This window comes from Trichosurus vulpecula, chromosome 4, assembly GCF_011100635.1.
Source record: "Trichosurus vulpecula isolate mTriVul1 chromosome 4, mTriVul1.pri, whole genome shotgun sequence".
Taxonomy (NCBI): Eukaryota; Metazoa; Chordata; class Mammalia; order Diprotodontia; family Phalangeridae; genus Trichosurus; species Trichosurus vulpecula.
In genome coordinates this window covers 35,160,853-35,182,440 of record NC_050576.1, presented here as the reverse complement: position 1 = coordinate 35,182,440, position 21,588 = coordinate 35,160,853, and the positions used below count along the sequence as shown (strand labels likewise).

Below are 21,588 nucleotides of genomic sequence, written 5' to 3'. Positions count from 1 at the left end.
AGTCACAGACTCTCAGTTGGAAAGTGCTCAGAAGCCTCTTGTCCATCCCAGGCCTGAACAAGGAGGCCTTCCCCAACATCTCCAACAAGAGGCTGTCTATCCTTTCCTTAAAGACCTCCTGTGGGCAAGGCCCTCCCTCCCTCCTTCCTTCCTGAGGCCACCCATTCCACTCTGGAGCAGCTCTCCTGGGCCTTAGAAGTTCTGCTTCTGTGAACCACCCAGGCTTCTGCCTTTATCCTCCATGGGCTGCCCCTGTGCATGCCTTTTAAAATCTCCATTGGTCAGAGAGCTCCCTGGGCAGCCACACTTCCTTCCCTGCCAGTCTGCTCTGTCCTCCTCTCTTTCTCTTCCTCCTGCTTCTCTCCCCACCTTTTCCTCTCCACCCCCATGCCACCATTTTGGGGCCCTCACCAGCACAATGGAACAGACACTGACCCACATGGAATAGGACCCACAGAGAGCAGCCCAGAGACATTGCCTCCTGGCCTGAGGATCACTTACAAGTCACAGGGTTCTAGGAATGTGATGGGCCACACCTGTCCCCCATCCCCCATGCCCACTCCCCCTTCTGCTCCCCAGTGGACAGTGTCTGAAGCTCCTTGAGCATCAATAGTGGGCTTGGCAGACAGGGAGGCCAAGGTCTTGGGGGAGCTGGGGTGGCCAACCATTGTTGCCTGAGCTTTGGGCCCAGCCCAACTCGAGGGGCCTCTGCTGTTCCCCAACAGCCTCAGCTGCCGTCGCTGCATCATCATAGGGAACGGAGGTGTCCTGGCCAACAAGTCCTTGGGAGCCCGGATCGATGACTATGACATCGTGGTCAGGTGAGCTGTGGGCAGGGCAAGGCCTAGCTGCAGAGAGAGGGGTACAGGGCAGTCGGGCTCCAGGCTCTGGCCGGTGGCCTCAGAAGTGTTCCAAGGCCCTTTGCTTGCCAGTGAAGACTGGCTGCTGGCTCCTGTGGCTCCATCCTTCTGGCAGGACAAAGCACCATAGGCTGCATCCTCCATAGCTGCTATGTATGGGGAAACTGAGGCTGGGAGCTAGGGGTGGGAAGAGGAGGGATCTGGCAGGACTGCTTGGGGACCAACACTGACCATACTTCACTAGGTTGAACTCAGCTCCGGTGAAAGGTTTTGAGAAGGACGTTGGGGGCAAGACCACCCTGCGTATCACTTACCCCGAGGGAGCCATGCAGCGGCCAGAGGAGTATGAGAAGGACTCGCTCTTTGTCCTGGCTGGCTTCAAGTGGCAAGACTTCAAGTGGCTCAAGTATATTGTCTACAAGGAGAAAGTGGTGAGCCTGGTCCTTTGGGACCCTGACCACTGCCGGCCCTTCCCTGGTGCTACCAGTCCTCCCCTGGTGCCACCACCCTCCTGCTGTCCATCCGGCCCTTCGGGATGCTGACCACTGCCAGCCCTCCCACGGTGCCACTGGCCCTCCCGTGGTGCCGCTGGCCCTCCCCTTGTGCCACCACTCTCCCACTGCCCATCTGGCCCTTCAGGACCCTGACCACCGCCAGCCCTCTCGCGGTGCCACTGGCCCTCCCATGGTGCCATCACCTTCTCACTGTCCATCCGCCCTGGGGTCAGGAAGGGTTGGCACCAGATGGAGTGGTTCCCATAGCCCTGGAGATGCCCCTGAGCTTTCCCGACCATCCCCCCAGCCTGAGCTAGGTCAGGAGCCAAAAGTGGTGGCGGCTCAAAGCACAGACGTACTGTTCCCCAGTATGTGGAGGGGAAGGGGGGAACCTGCCGGCGTCACTGGGGCTTGAGGGCTGAGAGCCCGGCATCTGGGGCACGCCAGAGTAGCAACTTAAGATTCCTAATGTGCTCTAGAGATGGGGCATTAATGTATAGAGTGCTCTAAGGTTTCTATTTCCTCTGATCCTCACAAAAACCCTGGAAAGTAGGAGTGATCCCATTTTACAGATGAGGCTACAGGCTCAGAGTGGTTAAATGCTGAGGGTCCCACAGCTCATGTCTGAGGTAGGATCTGAACTCAGATCTTCCTGGTGTAGAATCCCTGGCTTCTGTTTGGGCTCTGCTCCAGGGCCCCCTCCCCCTGAGGGCTTTCTTGGCACACCGGCTGCTGGGGTCTTGTTTTCTTAGGTCACCTGGCACAAGACACCTCCTACAGAATGTACACCCTGTGAGGGCAGGCCCTGAGCTGGTGCAGGGAGCCTGGAGCGCCTCCTCTATGCTCCTTGGTGGGTGGTGGAGCCCTAGGTGGCTATTCCTGTGGCTGCAGTGAGAAGAGATCTACTTCATGCCTTTCATGTGGTCCTGCCAGATCCTTCAGCAATGCCCTCAGCCTGCCCAGGCTTAGTTCCCATGCCCAGTTCACTGCAGGCCCATTGCCTCTGCCTCTGATGGGAAAGGTGCCAAGACAGAGGGGGATGGTGACTTCTCTGCCCTTTATCATCGTAGAGACTTGCCCAGGGGCACGGGGAGGCCAAGTGTGGCTGGCTCTCTACCCAGCCCAGCACCCCACCTCCCTGCTCACACACTCAGGGGCCCATGTTCTCTGCAGTCTTGTGTCTCTGCCTAGCCCAGGCTGGGGCTCCCAGACTTCGTCCCTGCTGTGTGTCTGTCACGTTTCTCTAGGAAATGTGACCGTGGGAGGCTACGGGGGTGACCCTCTTCTTCCTGTAGCTGCCAGCCTTCCTCCTCCTTACTTCATTCTGGCTTCCCTGACTTGGTTCTAATCAGCCAGGGCCTGCAGCAGGGCCTGCAGGCAGCTCCCTTTCTCAGGGTGCTGAGATGCAGCTGTTGCTTGGCGTTTGCTGAGCCCATCCTACCTTGGACACTCACAGTGGTTTATCAGATGAGGTACCTGCCACCCACGGTGGTGATTCATGGGCAAAGGGAATGTCGGCAGGAGAGACTGAGAAGCTTTGCTCACGGTCCTAGTGGGAAAGGGAAAGCCCAAGGGGCAGAACTGGCACTTCTGTCACTGTTGTCCGGCAGTCACTCAAGCAACCAGTGCGCATTCATTAAGCATCTGCTGTACCAGGCCCTGTGCTAAGTGCTTCACAAATTATTTCATTTGGTCCTCACAACAACCCTGCAACTAAATGCTATTATTATCCCCACTTTACAGTTGAGGTTAAGTGACTTGTCCAGGGTCACTAGTTAGTGACTTATTGTGAGGCTGTGAACCTGGGAGACATCAAGGAGGGCAAGGAAGTTCAGAAGAGACGGGGTAGCTAATGGATTTTGTTTTGGATTTGTTGAGTTTGAAATGCCCAAGACCTCCAGATGGAAATGTCCAGTAGACAGTTTATGATGTGGATTTCCTGGGGGTGGGGAGAGAGTCAAGGACTAGAGAGATGGAACTCTGAATCTTCTTCAGGGATGGGAGAATTGCTCCTGTGGGAGCTGATGAAGTCACCAAGGGAGATGCTCTAGAGAGAGGAGAAGGCCCAGGGTAGGGCCCAAGAGGGTCCAGACAGACAGAATGTTGAGGGAACCGTGTCACAAAAATCCAGAGAGGAGAAGGCAAAGGCTTGGAGGAAGGAGGCGGGGCAGGAAGGATGAGGAGGGAGAAACATTCAGTGGATTTGGCAGCTAGGAGGAGATCTTTGATAACTTTGGAGAGAGTAGTTTCTGCTGGGTGGTGAGGTTAGAGGCCAGACTACAAAGGGTTAAGTAGCGTGTAGGAGGCAGCAAGTGGAAGAGTGTGGGCAGCCTTTTCTAAGACTTTGGCTGAGAAAAGGAGGAGAGATGAAGGCAAGGATTCCAGAAAGAAAGGCAGAAAAGGGAGGTGAATGGCAGATGTCCGGGCTACAGCTTAAACATGGAAACGACAGGCTCCTGGCCAGGGATGGAGTGTAGCTAAAAAGTACTGAAAAGATGGAGTTTGTTGGGAGTCTTGCAAATCTAAGAAAAAGACTTCCACTGGAAAAAGAAGGGGAAAGGAGAAAACTGCCAGCATCTCAGACATACTGCAGAGAGGAGCCAGAGTGCAGGAAGGTGAATAACAGCAGCAGAGACACCCAGAAATCTAAGAAAGGAGACACAATCCAAGAAAGAAGCCAGCGGCCTCGAGTGTCTGTACAAGGTGGCACAAAGGAGAACAGACAGGAAATCCTGAGTCCAGGAGGCAAATCTGATCTCCCAATTGCCAAGGAGATGGTGGGATGAGATCCATTAACTGGGAGAATGAGCTGTACGCACAGGATGGGCTTTAAAATGCATGTGGGGTGAGGACAAAGGAGCACTGTCTATTAAGAAGACATCCGTGCTTATGTGAGGAGAACCAGGAACCAGAGAGCACCTTAGTGGAGAGAGAAGCGAATTGTCTTCAGAGCTGACTAAATACCACTGAGACAGAAGGAGGAAACGGATGAGGGGTCAGTCAGTCAGTAAGCACTGGCTAAGTGCTGGCTGTATGCCAGGCACTATGCTAAGCCCTGGGGAAATGAAAAAAAGGCAGAAGACAGCCTGTCTTTTGAGGGGCTTACAGTCTAGTTGGGAAGGCAACCGGCAAACAACAAAGTACAAACGAGCTCTGGATAGGCTAAATTGGAGATATCAGTAGAAGGAAGGCACTGGCATTAGGGCAGATGAAGAAAGGCTTTCTGTAGAAGGTGGGATTTTAGCTGGGGCTTGAGGGAAGCTGGGAGGATGAGGGGGGAGAGCACTCCAGGCAGGGAGCACAGTCCGTGACCATGCCTGGAGGCAGGAGATGGAGGAACCACATGGGGTCCAGTGTGGCTGGATTGCAGAGTACATGGCAGGGAGTGAGTGTAAGCAGACTGAACAGGTAGGAAGGAACTGGGTCAGGGACAGCAGAGGATTTTACACTTGATCCTGGGGGTGATAGGAGCCCCTGGAGGTTCTTGAGTGGAGGTGGGGTTACATGTGGGACCTGCACTTTGCCAGCTGAGTTGGGGGAGACTCGAGACCCTCCAGCAGGGGTGAGATGACGGGGGCCTGCGCTGGGCTCGGTGCAGTCTCAGACAAGAGAAGGGGGTGTGTTGGAGAGATGTCATTAAGATAAGAACCACAGGCCTTGGCAATAGATTGGGTGGGGGGTGGCAGAAGTGAGGAGCTGCAGATGTCCCCTAGATCCTGAGCCCGGGGGATTGAGGGTGGTGGTGCCTTCGATGATGATATGGAAGTCTGGAAGATGGGCGTGTTTGGAGGGAAAGACAAGTTCCATTTCGGAGCTCTGAGTTTAGATGTCTGCCGGACATCGTTTGAAATGACCGATGAGTTGGATGTGAATCTGGGGGTCGGGAGAGAGGTAGATGGGTAAGACTTGAGGATGACGAGCCTAAAGGGGCTCATTGAAACCCTGGGCTGAGGAGGCCCCAAAGGGACGTGTCCTGAAGAAGAAGGGAGAGGGCTTTGGGAAGTAGATGCCCACCCTGGGCCCAGGACCTGGGGAGAGCCAAGGCAGAGGACAAGGAGCATCTCCAAGCTCCTCGCCTTGTCTTCTGCATCTGATTCTCAGCAACAAGAAAGAATGTTCTGCTGAAGCTTACAATGGTAGAATCTTGGGAGGAAGTGTTTAGTGGAGTTTTTTTCTCTTCTCAGAATTTGTGGTAGAGCAGGAGAAGAAAGCCAGGGCTAGTCTGGAAGTGCCCCGGATAGGGGGAGAGTGGATTACATTGGGGTGGGTCAGAGAAAGGAGAGCTGGGGCCCCACACTAAAAGTATCAGCATAAGTCAGCCCTTGGGGACCTTGGGGAGTGCTTGGGAATGAAATTCTCAAGATACAAAGAGAAATGATCTTGATGAAGATCGTTGTCTAAAAAGCCTGATGTGGCGGCATGAGGAGCCTTGATTTCCCAAAGGCAGATACAGGCCAGAGCAAGGGCAGGCCACGAAGAGGGTGTTGCTGAACATGGGAATGGCCACGCTAGCCCTCGGGACAGGAACGATACCCTAACCCCGTTTGTCTAGCATGCCAAGGTTGGCAGCTGGGCACTGGCTCTGCGTTATCTCACTGTGGCATCGGGAGGCTAATGGGATCTTAGGCAGGGCTTCCAGGCCTGGTTGGGAGGGGTCCCCTCTGTCCTGAGCCCCCAGAACACATGTGGAGGATGGTTCTCATTGCTCTGTGATGTGATTTAGGAAGGACATTGAGAAGCTGGTGAGGGAGGATCAGAGGAAGGCACCCACAATAGAGAAAGGCTTCGGGTCCATGGCGGGGGAGGAGAGATTGAAGGACATGGCATGTTTAGTTTGGAGAAGGAAAAACTCAGGGGTATGTGAATGGCTGTCCAATGGCGGGAACTTGTCCTGCTTGGCACACCCAGAGGGCAGGACCAGGGGCAATGTGTGGTGCAAATTCTTAAGAGGAGAATGTGGGCTTAACATCAGGAAAACATGCTCTCCCAGGCAGAGGCCTGGAATGGACCAGGAGAGGGAGGCTTCAGGCATCCTCCCAGTCCCCCTCCCCCTGCTTTGCATGGCTTATCACTGAAGCTAGAGTTAGCCACTGGAGGAAGAGGAGGATGCCCCAATGGCAGCTGCTCCCCCAGCCCAGCCCCCAAGCTTCTCACATGCTATTTCCTCATTCCTTCCTCCCAGGACAGGAAATGTGTCATTATATGGCTGACTTGTCCCGATGAAAGACTCAGGCCTGAAGCCTGGGCCTCCTCCATCCCTGCAGGGTAGGCGAGAGTAAGGAGGGTTGTTGTAGTGGGTGTGGTCCCTGACCCAAGCCTGCCCCCTACCCCAGGGAGCTTCCACTCCCAGACAGGCAGACTGCATGGAGGGTTGTGTGTGGGGGTGGGGGTGGGGGTGCAGCTTTCCATGTCTGATAAAGCTGCTCAGCAATCAGGAAGCCTTCCCCAGGGTCCCAGGTCTAGGCTTGCCCTCTCAAGCTAAGTGTCTGGGCCTCAGCAGCCTGAGAGCTGCCCAGAGTGGCATGTGTAGCCTGAGACCACAGGGGCAAGACAAGTGGGGGCCTGAAGGGGTGCAGGGGGTTTAGAATCTGCTTTGGGGATGAGGAGAGAGCATGGTTCTGTACCTGGGGAGGGCCCAGGGTGAGAGAAGGCCTGCACAGCTACAGTATTCATCTGCCAGGCTAGGGAGGGTCTTAGCCTCAGGCCCCAAGTCCCTGACAATTTGATCTCAGGTTTCTAGAGGCCTGTGTAAGGCTGTTTTAGGGCCAACACCAGGTCTTGCCTCCTTCCCCTGGGAAATGAATGGGCTTATGGAAAGCCTTCAGAAACAGGAGGGAAGAACCACAGATGCCAGTGAGGAAAATGCCATGGATGGACCTGAGACACAGCTCACCTCCCAACCACCCTCCTAACCATGGGCTGGCCATCTGCCTCCCACTGGAGCGATGGGACCCTTCATCACCTCTGGCCCATCTGATTGACGAGGGTCTCCCCGCCTCTGCTTGTCCCCCTCTTTCCACATGACAGCCCTTCACATCCTTGGAGACAGTTCTCATACCCCCCCTGCCGTCCCTTGTGTCTCGGGGCTACAGCTCCCCCTTTCCTTTGCCTGGGCCTGATGTGGTAGTCTCCAGGCTTTGCACCAGCCTGCGCTCTCTCCTTTGGACACTCTCCAAATGGGTAGGGAACTTCTAAAATGTAGTGCTCAGACTTGCATGTAATCCTCCATATGTGTTCTGACCAGGACTGCCCCCCTCCCCCTCCCCACCACCTTGTCCCCGATACTTGGTTCTTCTCAGTGCAGCCTAGGACGGCCTGAGCTTTGGGTGTGGCCATATTATACTATTGACTCCAATTGAGCTTTTGGTCCACTGACCCCCCCAGATCCTTTTCAGCATGCTGTCAAACTGTGCCTTGACCATCCTGTGAAACAGCAGTTTTGGATCTAAATGTCATAATGTTTGCTCGTCCTTATCAGTCCATCTTACATTCAGACCAACATTGGACCCGATGGAGCCATCTCTCTTGGGATCATGCCACAACCTCTCTGACTTGAATGCTTCATTTCCGTTTCTCAGTCAGGCCCAGAGTAGGATTTTCCCTTATTGGTTCTTCCACCTGGTGAAGGATGAGGTGGCTAGAGGCAGACTGAGGCATACCTGGCTGTTCCGCACTCTTCGTGGTGCACTCTGCCTCTGGTCTAGCTGGCCTGCTAGTTCTTTCCCAGAGGCAAAGTCCATCTCCCAACTCCATGTCTTTGCACAGGCAGCCCCATGCCTGGGATGCCCTCCTTCTTTACCTCCACTCTTTAGAATCACTGGCTGCCTTCAGGGCACCACTGGGGCACCACCTCCACAAGCCAATTCCTAGCCCTGCAGCTGCTAATGCTCTCTACCTCTCAGCATGGCCTGACTTTATCTAAATACACATTACAGTGCCCCATGACGTTATAAGCTCCTGGAGGGCGGGGGCTGTTTTGCCTCCTACAGCAACAATAGGTAACATTTATAGAACACCTACTGCGTGCCAGACACTGCTAAGTGCTTTACAAATATTGGCTTATTTGTGTCTCACCACAACCCTGGGAGGAAGGTGCTATTATTATCCCCTTAACTGAGGAAACCAAGGCAGCAGAGGTTAAGTGACTTTCCTAAGGTCACACAGCTAGTAAGTATCTGTGGCTGGATTTGAACTCAGGTCTTCCTGTCTCCAGGCTCTCCCCACTGGGTCATCTCATTACCTATCTCCAGCGATTAGCATGCTACCTAGCACAGTGTTGCTACTTAGTAAGGCATATTGAATTGGGTTGAACTGCTTTTGACTGAGAGAGCCATCAGGTGTCAAAACGGTGGACATCACCCGCAGGCTCCTCCTCTTTCTCCTCTTTGCGTCCCAGTGGTCTCTAGTCCCCTCTGATGACAGTGCAGATGCTTACCCCAAGACTATCTCGTTGGCTCTTCCCTGACTCTTCTCCACCCGCTCTGGTCCCTAGACTTTCTGACACATATATATATCTTCCTAACAGACAGTGCTCCTTTGTCCCCGTCCCTTCTTTCCATATTCTGTTTCTTTTGAATAAGCTATATGATTCCAGAGCCCTATTCAAGTCATGGATCTCAACTCACCGAGGCTCAGTGGTGTTTGGAAGATCAAATTCGCCTCCCAGCCTCAGGATCTCTGGGTCATTCTACTTCATGCTTTTGCATGCAGATGCCTGAGGCCTGGGCTTTTTAATGACTTTTTTTCTTGAACCGTATCTTCTTTCTTGAATTTGTGGGCGTCACTGCTGCCGCTCCTCACCCTCCTGCAACATAGCTGCTCTCTGTGATGTCTAGCAAGGATGTACACTGGCAGTTTTCTCTGTCCCCTTTCTTTTTCAGGTAGAAGTCTTTCTTTTTAGATTTGCCGGACTGAGCAAATACTTTTTTATCAGTGTTCCTTAGCTATACTCCATCTCTGTATTTTAAGCTGTGATCCAAAGGTACAAACTGTGATGTGAATGGTTCCCATAATTGCAATTGGGAAGTCCATAGACAGAATGTGCTTAGCAGGGCTTCTGGGAGGGCATGTGGGTTCAGAGATGCCTAGAGAACATTCAGCTGGAAATGCCTAGCAGGGTGTTGGGAACGTGGGACTGCAGCTCAGGAGAGAAGTGATGGGAGGCTATGAAATCCCTGACTGAGGGGCAGAAGAGGGACCCAGGCCACAGCACCCGAGCAGGCAGGCACCCAAGATTAGGGAGCTCAACATGACCCATGATCCAGCAAAGGAACAGGTAGAGAGGAAGGAAAACCAGGAGAGAGCAGGGGCATGGAAGCTCGGGGAGGGCTCTGCGAGGGGCCGGGAAGGTGAGGGCTGAGGGGAGGTTGTCAAACTTAGAAGTTGTTGGTAACCTTTGGAATCAGGCAGGGAAGATGAAGCTGCTTGGGCCGCCCCTCCAGACAACCTTGTGTTGAATGACTTTGCGTACGTTTTATTTACTCACTTATGCTGTGTGTGTTTTCATATGTACCTCTTGCCTCCCTGCTTAGAATGGGAGCTCCTTGTGAAGAGAGATTGTCTCATTCTTGGTCCTTTATATGCCTGGTGTCTGCCTGACATAGCACCTAGCACCAAGTAGGTGATTAATTAATACATGTTGATTAATTGTGGTAGGCCAGGAATCCCCACAAAGTTGTGTGCCTTAGCTTAGTGATGGTGAGCAGTGCCCTAGTGGGAAGTGAGCAGGTGGGTGGTAGGGGCAAGCCCAGAGCTGAGGGTCAGCGAGGCACGAGATGGCAGAGGATGAAGGAGAAGGGATTCAAGCAGAGAGGATGGTAGAAAGTTGGGCTCATCGACCAGGAGGTCAAGGTCTGTGAGGAGAAAAGGCCAGAGCAGAATCACAGCAGCCAAGAGTCGGGAGAGACTCAAGTGGCTCCGTCATCCAAACCAGATACAGGGGATCTCGCCTGTGCTCTGACAAGGAGACTTTCTCCTCAGCCTGGAGACTCCAAGGTGGTGACGCCACCTTCCGCCTAAGCTAGCCCGTTCCACTCTGAGACAGATGTCGTGACTGGGGCGATGGCCTGACTGGAGGTTTGGGGGGAGTGAGGCAGAGGAAGCTCTAGAGCAATAGAGGGAATTCTGAGTTCCAGGTAACAGCTGTGGAATACTTCAGATGCTGGTGTGGCTGTGTCTGGGGGGAAAAAGGGCACAAATCACAGCAGAGCTGGAGACTGACCTGGGAGTCAGGGTGTCTGAGGGTATGTCCAAGGGTATATGGAAGACCCCACGTTTGAGCAGTTGACCGGGGCCAGGGCTTGGGGTTCTGAACTCCTGGGGGCTAGAAGTCTGTAGCAAGGATGTTGGCGGTATGATGAAGGCCAACGGAGCAAGCCTCTGAGGAGGAGGAGGAGAGGTTGTGAGAAGCAGGGAGCCACCTCCTCTTCCTCTGGGCTCAGTGGGGCTGGCTGTGGATGTAAGGTCTTGGGGGTGGGAAGGAGGAGGACACTTTCCATGAGTATTAGAAGGTGGAAGGCCCATAAATGAGGTCTAAGGCGAAGAAGTTTGTTACCAGAGTGTGGGATCCAGCAGAGGAACTCCAGAAGGAACAGTCGAAGGGACAGGAGGAGAACCAAGAAAAAGGAGTCTCCTAGGAGTGAGCTACAGGAGCGGGGGGTGCCCACCAGTACTGATTGCTGCAGGGAGAACTGGAAGGATGAGGGGAGAATGGGAGCCCCAAATTTCAGAAGGAGAAAAAGAGCAGGCCTTTTGCATTTGGTTAGAAGGGGTCGTGTCTGGCCTTGGTCAGAGCCATGTCTCTAGCATGGGAGGGTGGGGGGCTGGGAGTGCATGGAAGCCAGCCTGATGGATCAGGAGGAGAGACAGCCAGCAGGTATCCTTCCCAGGAACTCGGCAACAAATACGATTGACAAGGGTGTCTGCCTTGGGTCGGCAGGTCAAAAGATGTGGTTTAAAGACCTGAGGTCTGGTGGGCTGGTGCAGGAATAGAAGTACAAGAAAGAGAAAAGGGTCCATCATCCTTGGAGGTGCTAACTGGCCGGCCCAACTTGGTCATCCATAAAGCAGACCTTCCCTTGGGACAGTCCCCAGCTTGAACACAGTGTGTGGCACGTAGGAGGCTGAATCAAATTGTTGAATTTCATGTGCAAACCTTCATCCAAGTCACTGCTCAAAGTACCGAGTGCTTCTGCATCAATACACAAAGTACCTTGATTAAAGAACAGAGCAGCAGAAAGATCCCTGTGACACTCTCCTAGAGACCTCCCTCCATGCTGACGTTCATCTCTTCGTAATAACCATTTCCATTTCTCTGGGGCTTTCCTTGCCTCACGGTGACCCTGTGCCCAGGACACCCAGATAGTAAGTGAACTCAGGTCTTCCTGACTCCAGGTCCAGGGCTCTATCCAAGTGTATAATTGCCCTCTGCTATAAGCTGCTGTTATCCCCGTGTCACAGATGAGGAGCCTGAGTCCCACAGAGCTGGTAGAATGGCTGAGCATCCCGGCAGGCCTCCATTTGGATCTTGTTCATCTGGCTCTGAAGCCACATCGGGGTCTTCCAGCCTCACCCACAAGAAGGACGTGCAAGGCCAGCTAATGCGCAGCTCTGCTGCACCCACCGGCTCAGCCTGGATCAAGCAGCCCAGTGCTGGCAAGGAGGCAGCTCTTGAGAGTTAGACTGTTACTGTTAGCTCCCTGAGGGCAGCGCTGGTTTCTTCTGTCTCTGCCTTCTGCTGATTGATCTCCATGTTCTGGACTGTTCTCATGAGAAATGATGACAAACAGGCCTGTGGTTTGGCAGCCACTAATGATGGCGATACTGCTTGTGGTTTTCCCCCCATCATTCTGGGATTTCCCCTCTCTTCTATCCCTTGAGAATCAATTTCTCATTCGCCTAGAAGCCCAGCTTCCTGACTGTCTTTGGTCAGATGTGGCTACTCTTCCCAGATTCCACTGCCGGGTGGTGGTCTCCTTTCTCTCTGCCCACCTTATCAGGCTTCCACGTGGTCCCCTTTCCTCTCCCCCCACCCCGTAATCCAGATGTCTCTTTCTCTTTAACCAACAACTTCCCCAGCTGTAGGCTTAGAAGAGCCTAGCATGGGGATGCCGAGGGACAGGGTTAATGATTTGAGTCAGAGCCGGACAAGAGCTCAGGTGCCAGCTGATCCACTGTCCTGAGACAGGCCTTGAGGAAAGGCCCAAAGGACAGAGAGAGCTGAGGGAGTCCCACCTAACTGCCTGTGTCTTCATTTTCCAGGTTCCTTATAGGAAAGAATGATCAAGACAGAGCAAGGAAGCAAACAAGATAGAGAGAGCAAGGCAGCCAGGAAGACAGAGAGCGAGACAGTGCCCACCACCCTCGAGGCAGCAGCAGTGTGAGCTAGCGTGAAGAGGGGGGCAGAGGCCCCCCAGGAGACAGTGGCAGGCCAGGAGAGGCTGGAGGGAGGAGGGAGGGGAGGCAAGAGCGGTGTCAGGAAGGACTGGACCAGCTGCCATGAGGAAACGGGGAGGGGGGTGAGCCTGGGCACTGAGACAGGATGGTGACCTGGGCCCCTTTGTCCAAGAATGGCACTGCCATGGAGCCTGCTTTTCAAACTTACCCCCAGTAATGCTCCTGTGTACCCTAGGCACACCACTGACCCACCCTGTCCCCCCATACCCTGGGCCAGCTCTATTCACACTGCTATTCCTGTCATGTCCTCTTCCATTGCTGTTCATACTTCTGCCCCGTCCCTGTTCATTCTTCTTCCCATCCTTAATCATAACCTGCCTCTTCCTCATTCACAGCCAGTTCTGGCCCCTGCCTGAATATGTGAATATCCCCATTCACCTATTACCCAGCCCTCAACCACAACCTGCCTCATCACCACTCATGCCCCTTTCCTAACCCATTCACACCTCTGTCCCATCCCCATTCACACATCCCTCCCATGTCCATTCACACCTCTGTCCCATCCCCATTCACACCTCTGTCCCTTCCCCATTCACACCTCTGTCCCTTCCCCATTCACACCTCTGTCCCTTCCCCATTCACACATCTCTCCCATGTCCATTCACATATCTCTCCCATGTCCATTCACACCTCTTTCCTGTCCCCATTCACACATCCCTCCCATATCCATTCACACATCCCTCCCATGTCCATTCACACCTCTGTCCCATCCCCATTCACACCTCTGTCCCATCACCATTCACACCTCTGTCCCATCCCCATTCACACCTCTGTCCCATATCCATTCACACATCTCTCCCATGTCCATTCACACATCTCTCCCATGTCCATTCACACCTCTTTCCTGTCCCCATTCACACCTCTGTCCCATCCCCATTCACATCTCTCTCCCATGCTCATTCATACCTCTTCCCTATTTCTGCTCATCTCTCTCCCATCCCCATCCATATCCCTGTGCCATCCCCATTCACACATCCCTCCCATGTCCAGTCACACATCTCTCCCATGTACATTCACACCTCTGTCCCATCCCCATTCACAACTCTGTTTCATCTCCATTCACACCTCTTTCCTATCCCCATTCACACCTCTCTCCCATTTCTACTCATTTCCTCTCTCCCATTTCTACTCATCTCTCTCCTATCCCCTCTGTGACTTACCCCCACTTGCAGTCACACCCTTCCCCCAATCTCACATGTGTTTCACTCCTAGTCACACCCCTCCTTTAAGCTGTGTGCCCTCCTGATACCTCAGTCACATGCTCTTGTCCCCATTGATGCCCTCCTGGCCCCCATTCATACTCCTGGTCTTGGCTCACACCCTTCAGGCCTCCGTCACATGTTTGGAATCTCCTTTGCAGCCCTGTCACCCTCTCTTCTTAGACTTACTATCTCCTTGTTCCCTCCCAGAGTGCTTCGGATGGTTTCTGGAAGTCAGTGGCCACTCGAGTGCCCAAGGAGCCGCCTGAGATACGAATCCTCAACCCCTACTTCATCCAGGAGGCTGCCTTCAGTTTCATTGGACTCCCCTTCAACCATGGTCTAATGGGCCGGGGGGTAAGAAGCCTGGCTGGGCCAGGATGGCAGGAGGCCTCAGGGAGGGGAGGGGTACAAGAGCATGAGGTTGGGAGGAGGAGCACATACCCAGAGGGCCAGTGTCATCTTGGGGAGGCTGACTCCCAGATATGTACATCCAGCCCTAACCTTTCTCCTAGCTTCCAGTCTTGCAGCCTAAAAGAGCGTCTCCAACTAGACAGAGGCTCTCCCAATGTGCTTGCAGGCCAGATGAGATTAAAATCAGGTGGCTCAGGATGTGGCTGAATAACCAGGAAAACAGCTACTGCAAAGTGCAGGCTTTCAGCATCTGTGGAAAGAAGAGATTTCCCTGGAAGGCCTTGTGGTAGTGAGCAGTGGGACCTCTGTTCCATCGAGCGTGAGCAGGGAGCTGCCTGGGCAAGGCGGCAGAGGCCCAGGGCAGGACAGAGGATGGAGTCAGGGTCTCACCTGGAGCAGCCTGGGCCAGACTGTCACAGCCAGTCCAGCGAGCGTTGATTAAGAGCTGAGACAGCCCCTGCCTCCAGGGGCCCACATTCAGTTGAGAAGCGGATACACAGGAAGCAGGAGGGAATGGGGGGTCTGAGGTGCTAGTGCATGGCAGATGGGGAGGGCTTTGTGCAGAAGGGGCTGTCCAGAGATGGCGGTGAGGAAGGGGGATACTCTGTAGGCGTGGGGGGAGCCACGGGAAAGGCACAGAGAAAGGACTGGGGGAGCAAGCATTTAATGAGCACCCACTGTGTGCTAGGCACCAGATAGCATTTTACAAACATCATCTCATTGGGTCCGCACAGCAGCTGTAGGAAGAAGACACTATCACTGTTCCCATTTTACAGACAGACAGGTTTAGTGACTTGCCCAGGGTCACACGGCTAGCAAGTATCTGAGGCCAGGTTTGAACTCCAGTTTTCTGGTGCTAGGTCCTGCATTCTACCCACTTCCCCCACACCATCACCTCCCCTGCCCCCTCCCTGGCTGCCTCCAGAACGGAAAGGGATCTTAAAGCTGTCCAGGAAGGAAGGAAAAGTGTTGGGAAAGCTGACTTGCAGCAGGAGGGCTGTGTGCTTCAGAAGCGGAGCCTCCAGTGCTCCCCCCGACCCTGGGCAGGTTCATCCTGTGCCAGATCCGGGCCAGCACAAGTGATGGCACCCCTGGTTCCACGCGAGCACCAAGGACTTTTCTGTCTTAGAGTGGGCAATGCTGAGAGTGGGCTGAGTCTGACTTGTGTCTTTGGGATGGGGCTGGAGAGTTCAGAATAAAGGTGGGAGAGCCGGGGTGGAGGAGAGGAGAAAAAGCCAGTCTCAGAGTTGGGAAGATGTGAGTTCCAGTCTGGCCTCTGATGCTGCATCGGTAGCGTGGCCCTGGGCAGGGCCCTTCTTCAGGCAGGGCAGGACCATTGGTCCAGGGCATTTCTCTGGGGAGACGTCAAGGGCCGTGCCTGGCACAGAAGGGGCCAAATCCTGTGGGAAGTCAGTTCACTAGGGGTGAGAAGGAGCTTTCAGTGAAGCCTTGGCCACACACATGCGCACACACACATACATAAACACGTACATGCATATACATCCACATAGACACGCATCATGATGGACATAAATATACACATGTACACACAATACATACAAACACACCTGCACACAATATATACCTAGACATACATCTGTAAACACTTGTTATATATATATATATATATATATATATATATATATATATATATATATATATATATATATATATATACACACACAAGCACACACATATACATACTCACAGCCCTTTAGTCTTCACGAGAAGGAAAAGTGGCCCTTGTCTAAAGAGACCATTGTAGCCACGCTGGCAGCTCACCAGCCGACTTCAGTTTTTAGAAGCCCGACGGGAAGGGAGTGAGGACGGGGAATCCAGCACTGTGGTCAGCTCATGGGCACAGGGCAGGAAGGCCAGCACTGTGGTCAGCTCGCGGGTATGGGGTAGGGAGGCCAGCACTGTGGTCAGCTTGTGGGCACAGGGCAGGGAGGCCAGTGCTGTGGTTAGCTTGCGGGCACAGAGCAGGGAGGCCAGTGCTGTGGTTAGCTTGCGGGCACAGGGCAGGGAGGCCAGCTCCATGCTCAGCTCATGAGCACAGGGAGACAGAGCCTGCATCTCCAGACCCCACCAGAGCCTACCAGTGAGGCCACAAAAAGCATCCCTCCTCTGAGCAGCTCGGCCACCCCTTCCCAGCCTGGCCTCGAGGTGGCCCCATCTTTCTGCCCCTTCCTGGCAGCTGTCTCTACCTGCTTCTTTGTCTCTGCTGGTCTCTGTCCCATGTCATTGTCTGTACCCATCCCCCTGGGTCTCCCTCTGTCCCTCCATCTCTCTCTTGGCCCTGCTCTGTGTCTCTGATCCTCTTTCTGGTACCTTAGCCCTTCCCCCTTTTCTCTCTCTGTCTCTCTACTTCTCTGAGAGGGCTTCGGGTCTCCTCCTATCTCTTTGTCTATGATCTCCACCTCTCCCCAAGGCAGGGAGATGGGGCAGAGGTGGAAGGTTCCAGTGTTGCCATGACCTTGTAGTGATAGCAGAGAGATCCTTCACCCAGATGGGGAATTCAGCCCCCCAGGGAACTCTGCTGCCCTCCCTAGATGGGGCTCAGTCTCATTACCTAGGCCCAGGCTTGTCGGCGGGCTGGGGAGCACAGCACGCCTCTGGGGAGACAGAGGTGGAGGGGGAATCCTTCCAACACACAGACCCTGAGCTGTTCTCCCTCCTCCCCCAGAACATCCCAACTCTGGGCACCGTGGCAGTCACAATGGCCTTGCACAGCTGTGACCAGGTGGCGGTGGCCGGCTTTGGCTACGACATGAGCTCACCCAATGCCCCCCTTCATTACTACGAATCTGTTCGCATGGCAGCCATCAAGGAGGTAGGAATGAGGTGTAGGATTACAGGTCTGGAGGATGGCCCTGGGGGGGTGGTGTCCTAGCCCAAATCCCACTCTGAGTCTTTTCTGCCTCTGTTCTCTGAGAATATGTACATTGGGAGGTGGGAGCGGGGGACCTGAGAACTTTCCTGGCTCCTCATGCCTAGAGCTCTGGGCCAGCCATCCCCTTGGACTGTTCTACACTTTTCTCAGTGATTGGCTGAAAGCAAACTCGTCCAATCTGCAGATGGCCCAAAGCTGGAAGGGAGAGAGGGAGCTAACACACTGGGTAATACAGTCAAAATCTGAAAAACACTTAGCAGGCTGAGGTTTTGGGCTGAATCCAATCAAGTGAATTTAACCAGAATAAATGTCAATACTTACACTTTGGGTTCAAAAAATCAGCCCTCACGCATCCAAGATGGAGCAAGACTGGTTAGCTGCAGTTTGAACTGGGGGAAGGACCACAAGGTCCCCATGAGACCACAGGCATGTGATTGGCAGCCAGGGAAGCTCAGGGAAGGGGCAGAAGAGGAGGGAGGTGGCTGTGCCCTGAACCGTGCCCTCCTCAGCCCTCCTCTGGAGGCTCATGTCCTGCTCAGTACAGTTTCCAGAGGAGGGCACCCAGGCTGGGGAAGGGCCTGGAGTCCATGCCCAAGGAGGAGTGGCTGATGCAATTGGAGGGTGTTAGTCCAGTGGAGAGAAGGCCCGTGGGGGATGTGATGGCTGAAGGGCTCTCCAGACTATTCTGTTAGAAGGGGAGTGGGAGAGAGCTCTAGAGCAGGAAGATGAGGCGGGATGTCGGGAGCTGCCCTTCAGAGGCAGGATGGGCTATGGGGGGAGGTAGTGAGCTCCCCATCCTAAAAGGGCTCAAAGCAGAAGCAGGATGTCTACTTGTCAGACATATTGTGGCAGATTGGCTTCTTGTAGCTCAGTTCAGAGTTTATGTGAGCTGGGGCCAGGGCAAACCTCTCTCCTCTGGGACCTCAGCCTCCCAACCATGAGTGGTGAAGAACTCTCCGGGGATTTGTTGATCCTTCTGAAATGAGTGTGTGGCACTGGTTATTATTCAGTGGATTTCTGAAGGTTAACTCAAATTGTTCATGCATTTTGTAACTTTTTGAAGGAGTCTCTTCTTAGCACTTTTTCTGGTAGAGAGGAGGCTCTGGGCTCATTCTCCCAGTTCTGACTGTTTTTTTTTATCATCAGGGTTCTTGGGGGCAACCCTGCAGTGTCAGGGTTACCAACACTCACTTAAGGGTCCCCACCTGTGTGTTTCACAGGGTCCTTCTCTTTGAGGCTCCTTCCTATGGACAGGATGAGTGGGGGGCCTGCAGCAGAGGCTCCCCTCCTTCTGCAGGCAGCCTGCCATGATCCTTCCACCTCAGAGGGGACCAGTCTGCTGCTGGGTACCAGGGACTCAGAGTCTGAGGGACCAGGAACTGGGCTGGGGCCAGGGCCAAGTGTGAGGATGGAGATCGGGACATGGCCTGCTTAAATATCCAGGTGGAGGTGAGGGCAGCCCAAGGGTCATGCCACCAGGGCAGAGACAGTGTGTATGGGGAGGGCCTTGAATGCCAAGCTGAGTACAGGGGGCTTCCTTGGGAGGTAATGATTTCCCCATCCCTAGATGTCTTTGAGCTTCCCAGCCAGTCCTGCCCTCAGAGAGTTCCCACACTGGAACTTCCTGAGCTTTTCTCCACCTGCCCCATTCTTGAAGTCCTGAGCTCCCTAGTTCCAGTCTTCCCATGCCTCCAGCCCTTTTCTCTTCCTGTCTGTCTCCTTCAGAATCTCAATTCAAAAACCACTTGCCAGAAGAGGCTGAAGGCAGCCCCCAGACACAGGCCGGGTGCTCAGGATGCCCCAGCCTGATCAGTGCAGCCACAGGGCCCTGGGTCTTCCTTTCTCTTCCTCCTTGTCCCTTAAGGCCTCCTGCCCCCAAACAGCCCAAGCCACACCCCAGACATGGAGCCTCCCGGTAGCATCCTGGGCCCGGGCATGGGCTTGGGCTCCCTCATCCACCCTGAGTTAACACAGTATCTTCATCCTCCAGGAAAAGTGACTGGTATAGACATGTTTTCCATCACCTCAGAAATGAGAAAAATTCAACCTAGCAGATATCACTGCCACCACACCCATTCCCTGCCCCTACCCCTCTCCCTAGGCAGTGCCCACTCCTCTCTGGGCACACCATTGACCTTCCAGGGCTGGAGATATGTGAAGTCATTCATGGTCAAAGGCTTTACCCTGGGCTGCCCCCCCCACCTTCCCAGTCACCAAGGGGTCAGTCCTGAATCTGCCAGTGTCCCCAGCCCCCTTGGACTTTTGGTGAGAGCTGGCCTGTGGAAGGAGGGTCAGGTTTGTCTTGCTGGGCCCCAGGCACAGAGCCTGCCCCGCCAAGCTCCCGGTGCCAGGACCCACATCCAGCCTGGCTTCTGGCATCTTAGAGCCATGTAGAAGCTGGATGTGGGAGGGCAGCATGTGGTTCAGGGTCAGACTGGGCAAGATGCCCCCACCTCACTAGGTGCAGGCTTCCAGCTTGGAGCATGTTGCCCCGGTGGTGACACATAGCTAGGCCCACAGTAAGGCAGGGATCGGGGCCTTCCAGTGTCTGGCCCAGTTGAGACAAGGAATGAGGGTGGGGGCTGCAGCCTGGCTGACCAAGCTTCTCTTCACTTCCAGTCCTGGACACACAACATCCAGCGAGAGAAGGAGTTCCTTCGGAAGCTGGTGAAGGCCCATGTCATCACCGACCTTACCAGTGGCATCTGAAGGGCCCAGGATGTAGTACTTGAAACCCCAACTTCCACAGGATGCCAGGCCCAACCTTTGATGGGAGAGCCACCTTCCTCCCCTGTAATTGGACCCCTGGATGGACGAGGAGCATCTGGGTGGTCAAGTGCCAAGGGCCACCAGTGCCAGCCTTGACCTGCCCAGCCTCCTTCATCTAGGCAGGGCCTCTTGGGAAAAACACTTTTCCCAGACTGGGCCTTGCTTGGAACTGAGGAACTTACCTGGGGGCTCTGTCTGGAACTGAGGAACCTCCCTGGGACTGGGGGACTCTGCATGGCCCTGAAAGGCCCCGCCTGGGACTGAGGGGGTCTGCCTGAGACTGGGGAGCCCTGCCTGATGCTGAGGGCCCTAGCTGGGACTAGGGGGCCCTGACTGGCTGGCTGGCAGGGTCTGGCCTTCAGGGCCCCTGGGAAAGTCTCTTTCCTCAGTGTTTGCTGTATTTTATTTTGTGGATGCCGAGTGGGGTGGGGAGGGAGGGAAGGGGGATAATTTATTTTTTAAATAAGGCTGAAGACATGAAGTCTGGTCAATGTTTGGCAAGGAGAGAAAGTAGGCAATGTCCCTGGGCTGCACCCCAGGGGGGTGGGGGCAGGGAACAGCAGAAGGGGTCTGAGGAGTTGGGGGGGAGGGGTGTCTGCTATTCCCAGACCTGCCCCTGGTAGAAGGTGTGGCTTGGAGCCAGCGGGGGCAGCGGAGGGAGCAGAGAGAGTGCTGTACCCTCCTCTCCTAACTCCCCTCATCCCTGCCTGACTTGAGCCCTTGGAGCCTTGCAAGGCCCAGAGAGGAGGCCTGAGCTCTCTGTAGCAGCAGCAGCAGCCGCCACCACCACCTCTGCCTCCCTGGCACCTTGGAGCTCCAGGGCCCAGGCCTCCCCTGCATTCCTGAGGACCTGCAGGACCTGAGGTCAGAGGTGATGGATCTGGCCTCCCAAGGCCCTGAGCTGCTGCTGCTGCTGCTGCTACTGCTGGGTGGGATCCAGGCCAGAAGGCCAGGACTGGCCCAGATGAGCAGGAGCCTATAGGGCCTGTGCTACCCCTTCTTCAGGGGCCAAGGAGCAATAAAGCTAGCAGCAGTCTGGCGTGGGTCTCTTCCTCACCTTTTCCCTTGGCAGGGTCTGAGGCTAGCCAGCCTGGTATCTCCTGTGCACAGCAGAGCCCTGTCTGCTTGCCCCAATCATATCTGGACCCTGGGGCCTCACCAGCTCCTTCTGTTAGCCCAACCCAGCCCAACTTGGAGACTCTGAAGGGGCTTGGCAGGCACCTCCCCCTTTGGTGGCCTGCTCCCACCCCCAGCTCTGTCAGGAGCCCTCTTTGAGCCCTTTTGGGGTAGCCTGCCCAATGATCTGGCCTGGTGGCTTCTACTGCATTTCACCGTCAGATTCCCTGTACAAGGTCAGACTCTCACCAAAGCCAAGATATGCCTTCCTATGATATTTAATGAAATACAAAACCTCATTTGATTTTTCCAGGGAGAGACAAACCAGAAGTGGTCCATCGGGCCTTGGCTCTAAGCTCTGCCTGCCCCTGGCACAAGGGCCTCCCCTT

The 21,588-nt window shown here is 54.5% G+C and overlaps 1 protein-coding gene across 7 annotated transcripts in view; it reads left to right on the top strand.

Annotated features, from left to right (window-relative positions):
- The window catches only part of ST3GAL3 (ST3 beta-galactoside alpha-2,3-sialyltransferase 3), a 135,098-nt gene extending 114,595 nt beyond the window's left edge, over window positions 1-20,503 (top strand). For all 7 annotated transcript variants that reach the window (XM_036756281.1, XM_036756280.1, XM_036756279.1 and 4 more), the window contains 5 exons: window positions 726-821; window positions 1,105-1,291; window positions 14,218-14,364; window positions 17,108-17,254; window positions 19,934-20,503. In XM_036756281.1, the coding sequence (XP_036612176.1) occupies window positions 726-821; window positions 1,105-1,291; window positions 14,218-14,364; window positions 17,108-17,254; window positions 19,934-20,023 (667 nt within the window). In that variant the 3' untranslated portion in view covers window positions 20,024-20,503. The remainder of the gene's footprint in view (window positions 1-725; window positions 822-1,104; window positions 1,292-14,217; window positions 14,365-17,107; window positions 17,255-19,933) is intronic.
- Window positions 20,504-21,588: the final 1,085 nt, after the last annotated feature.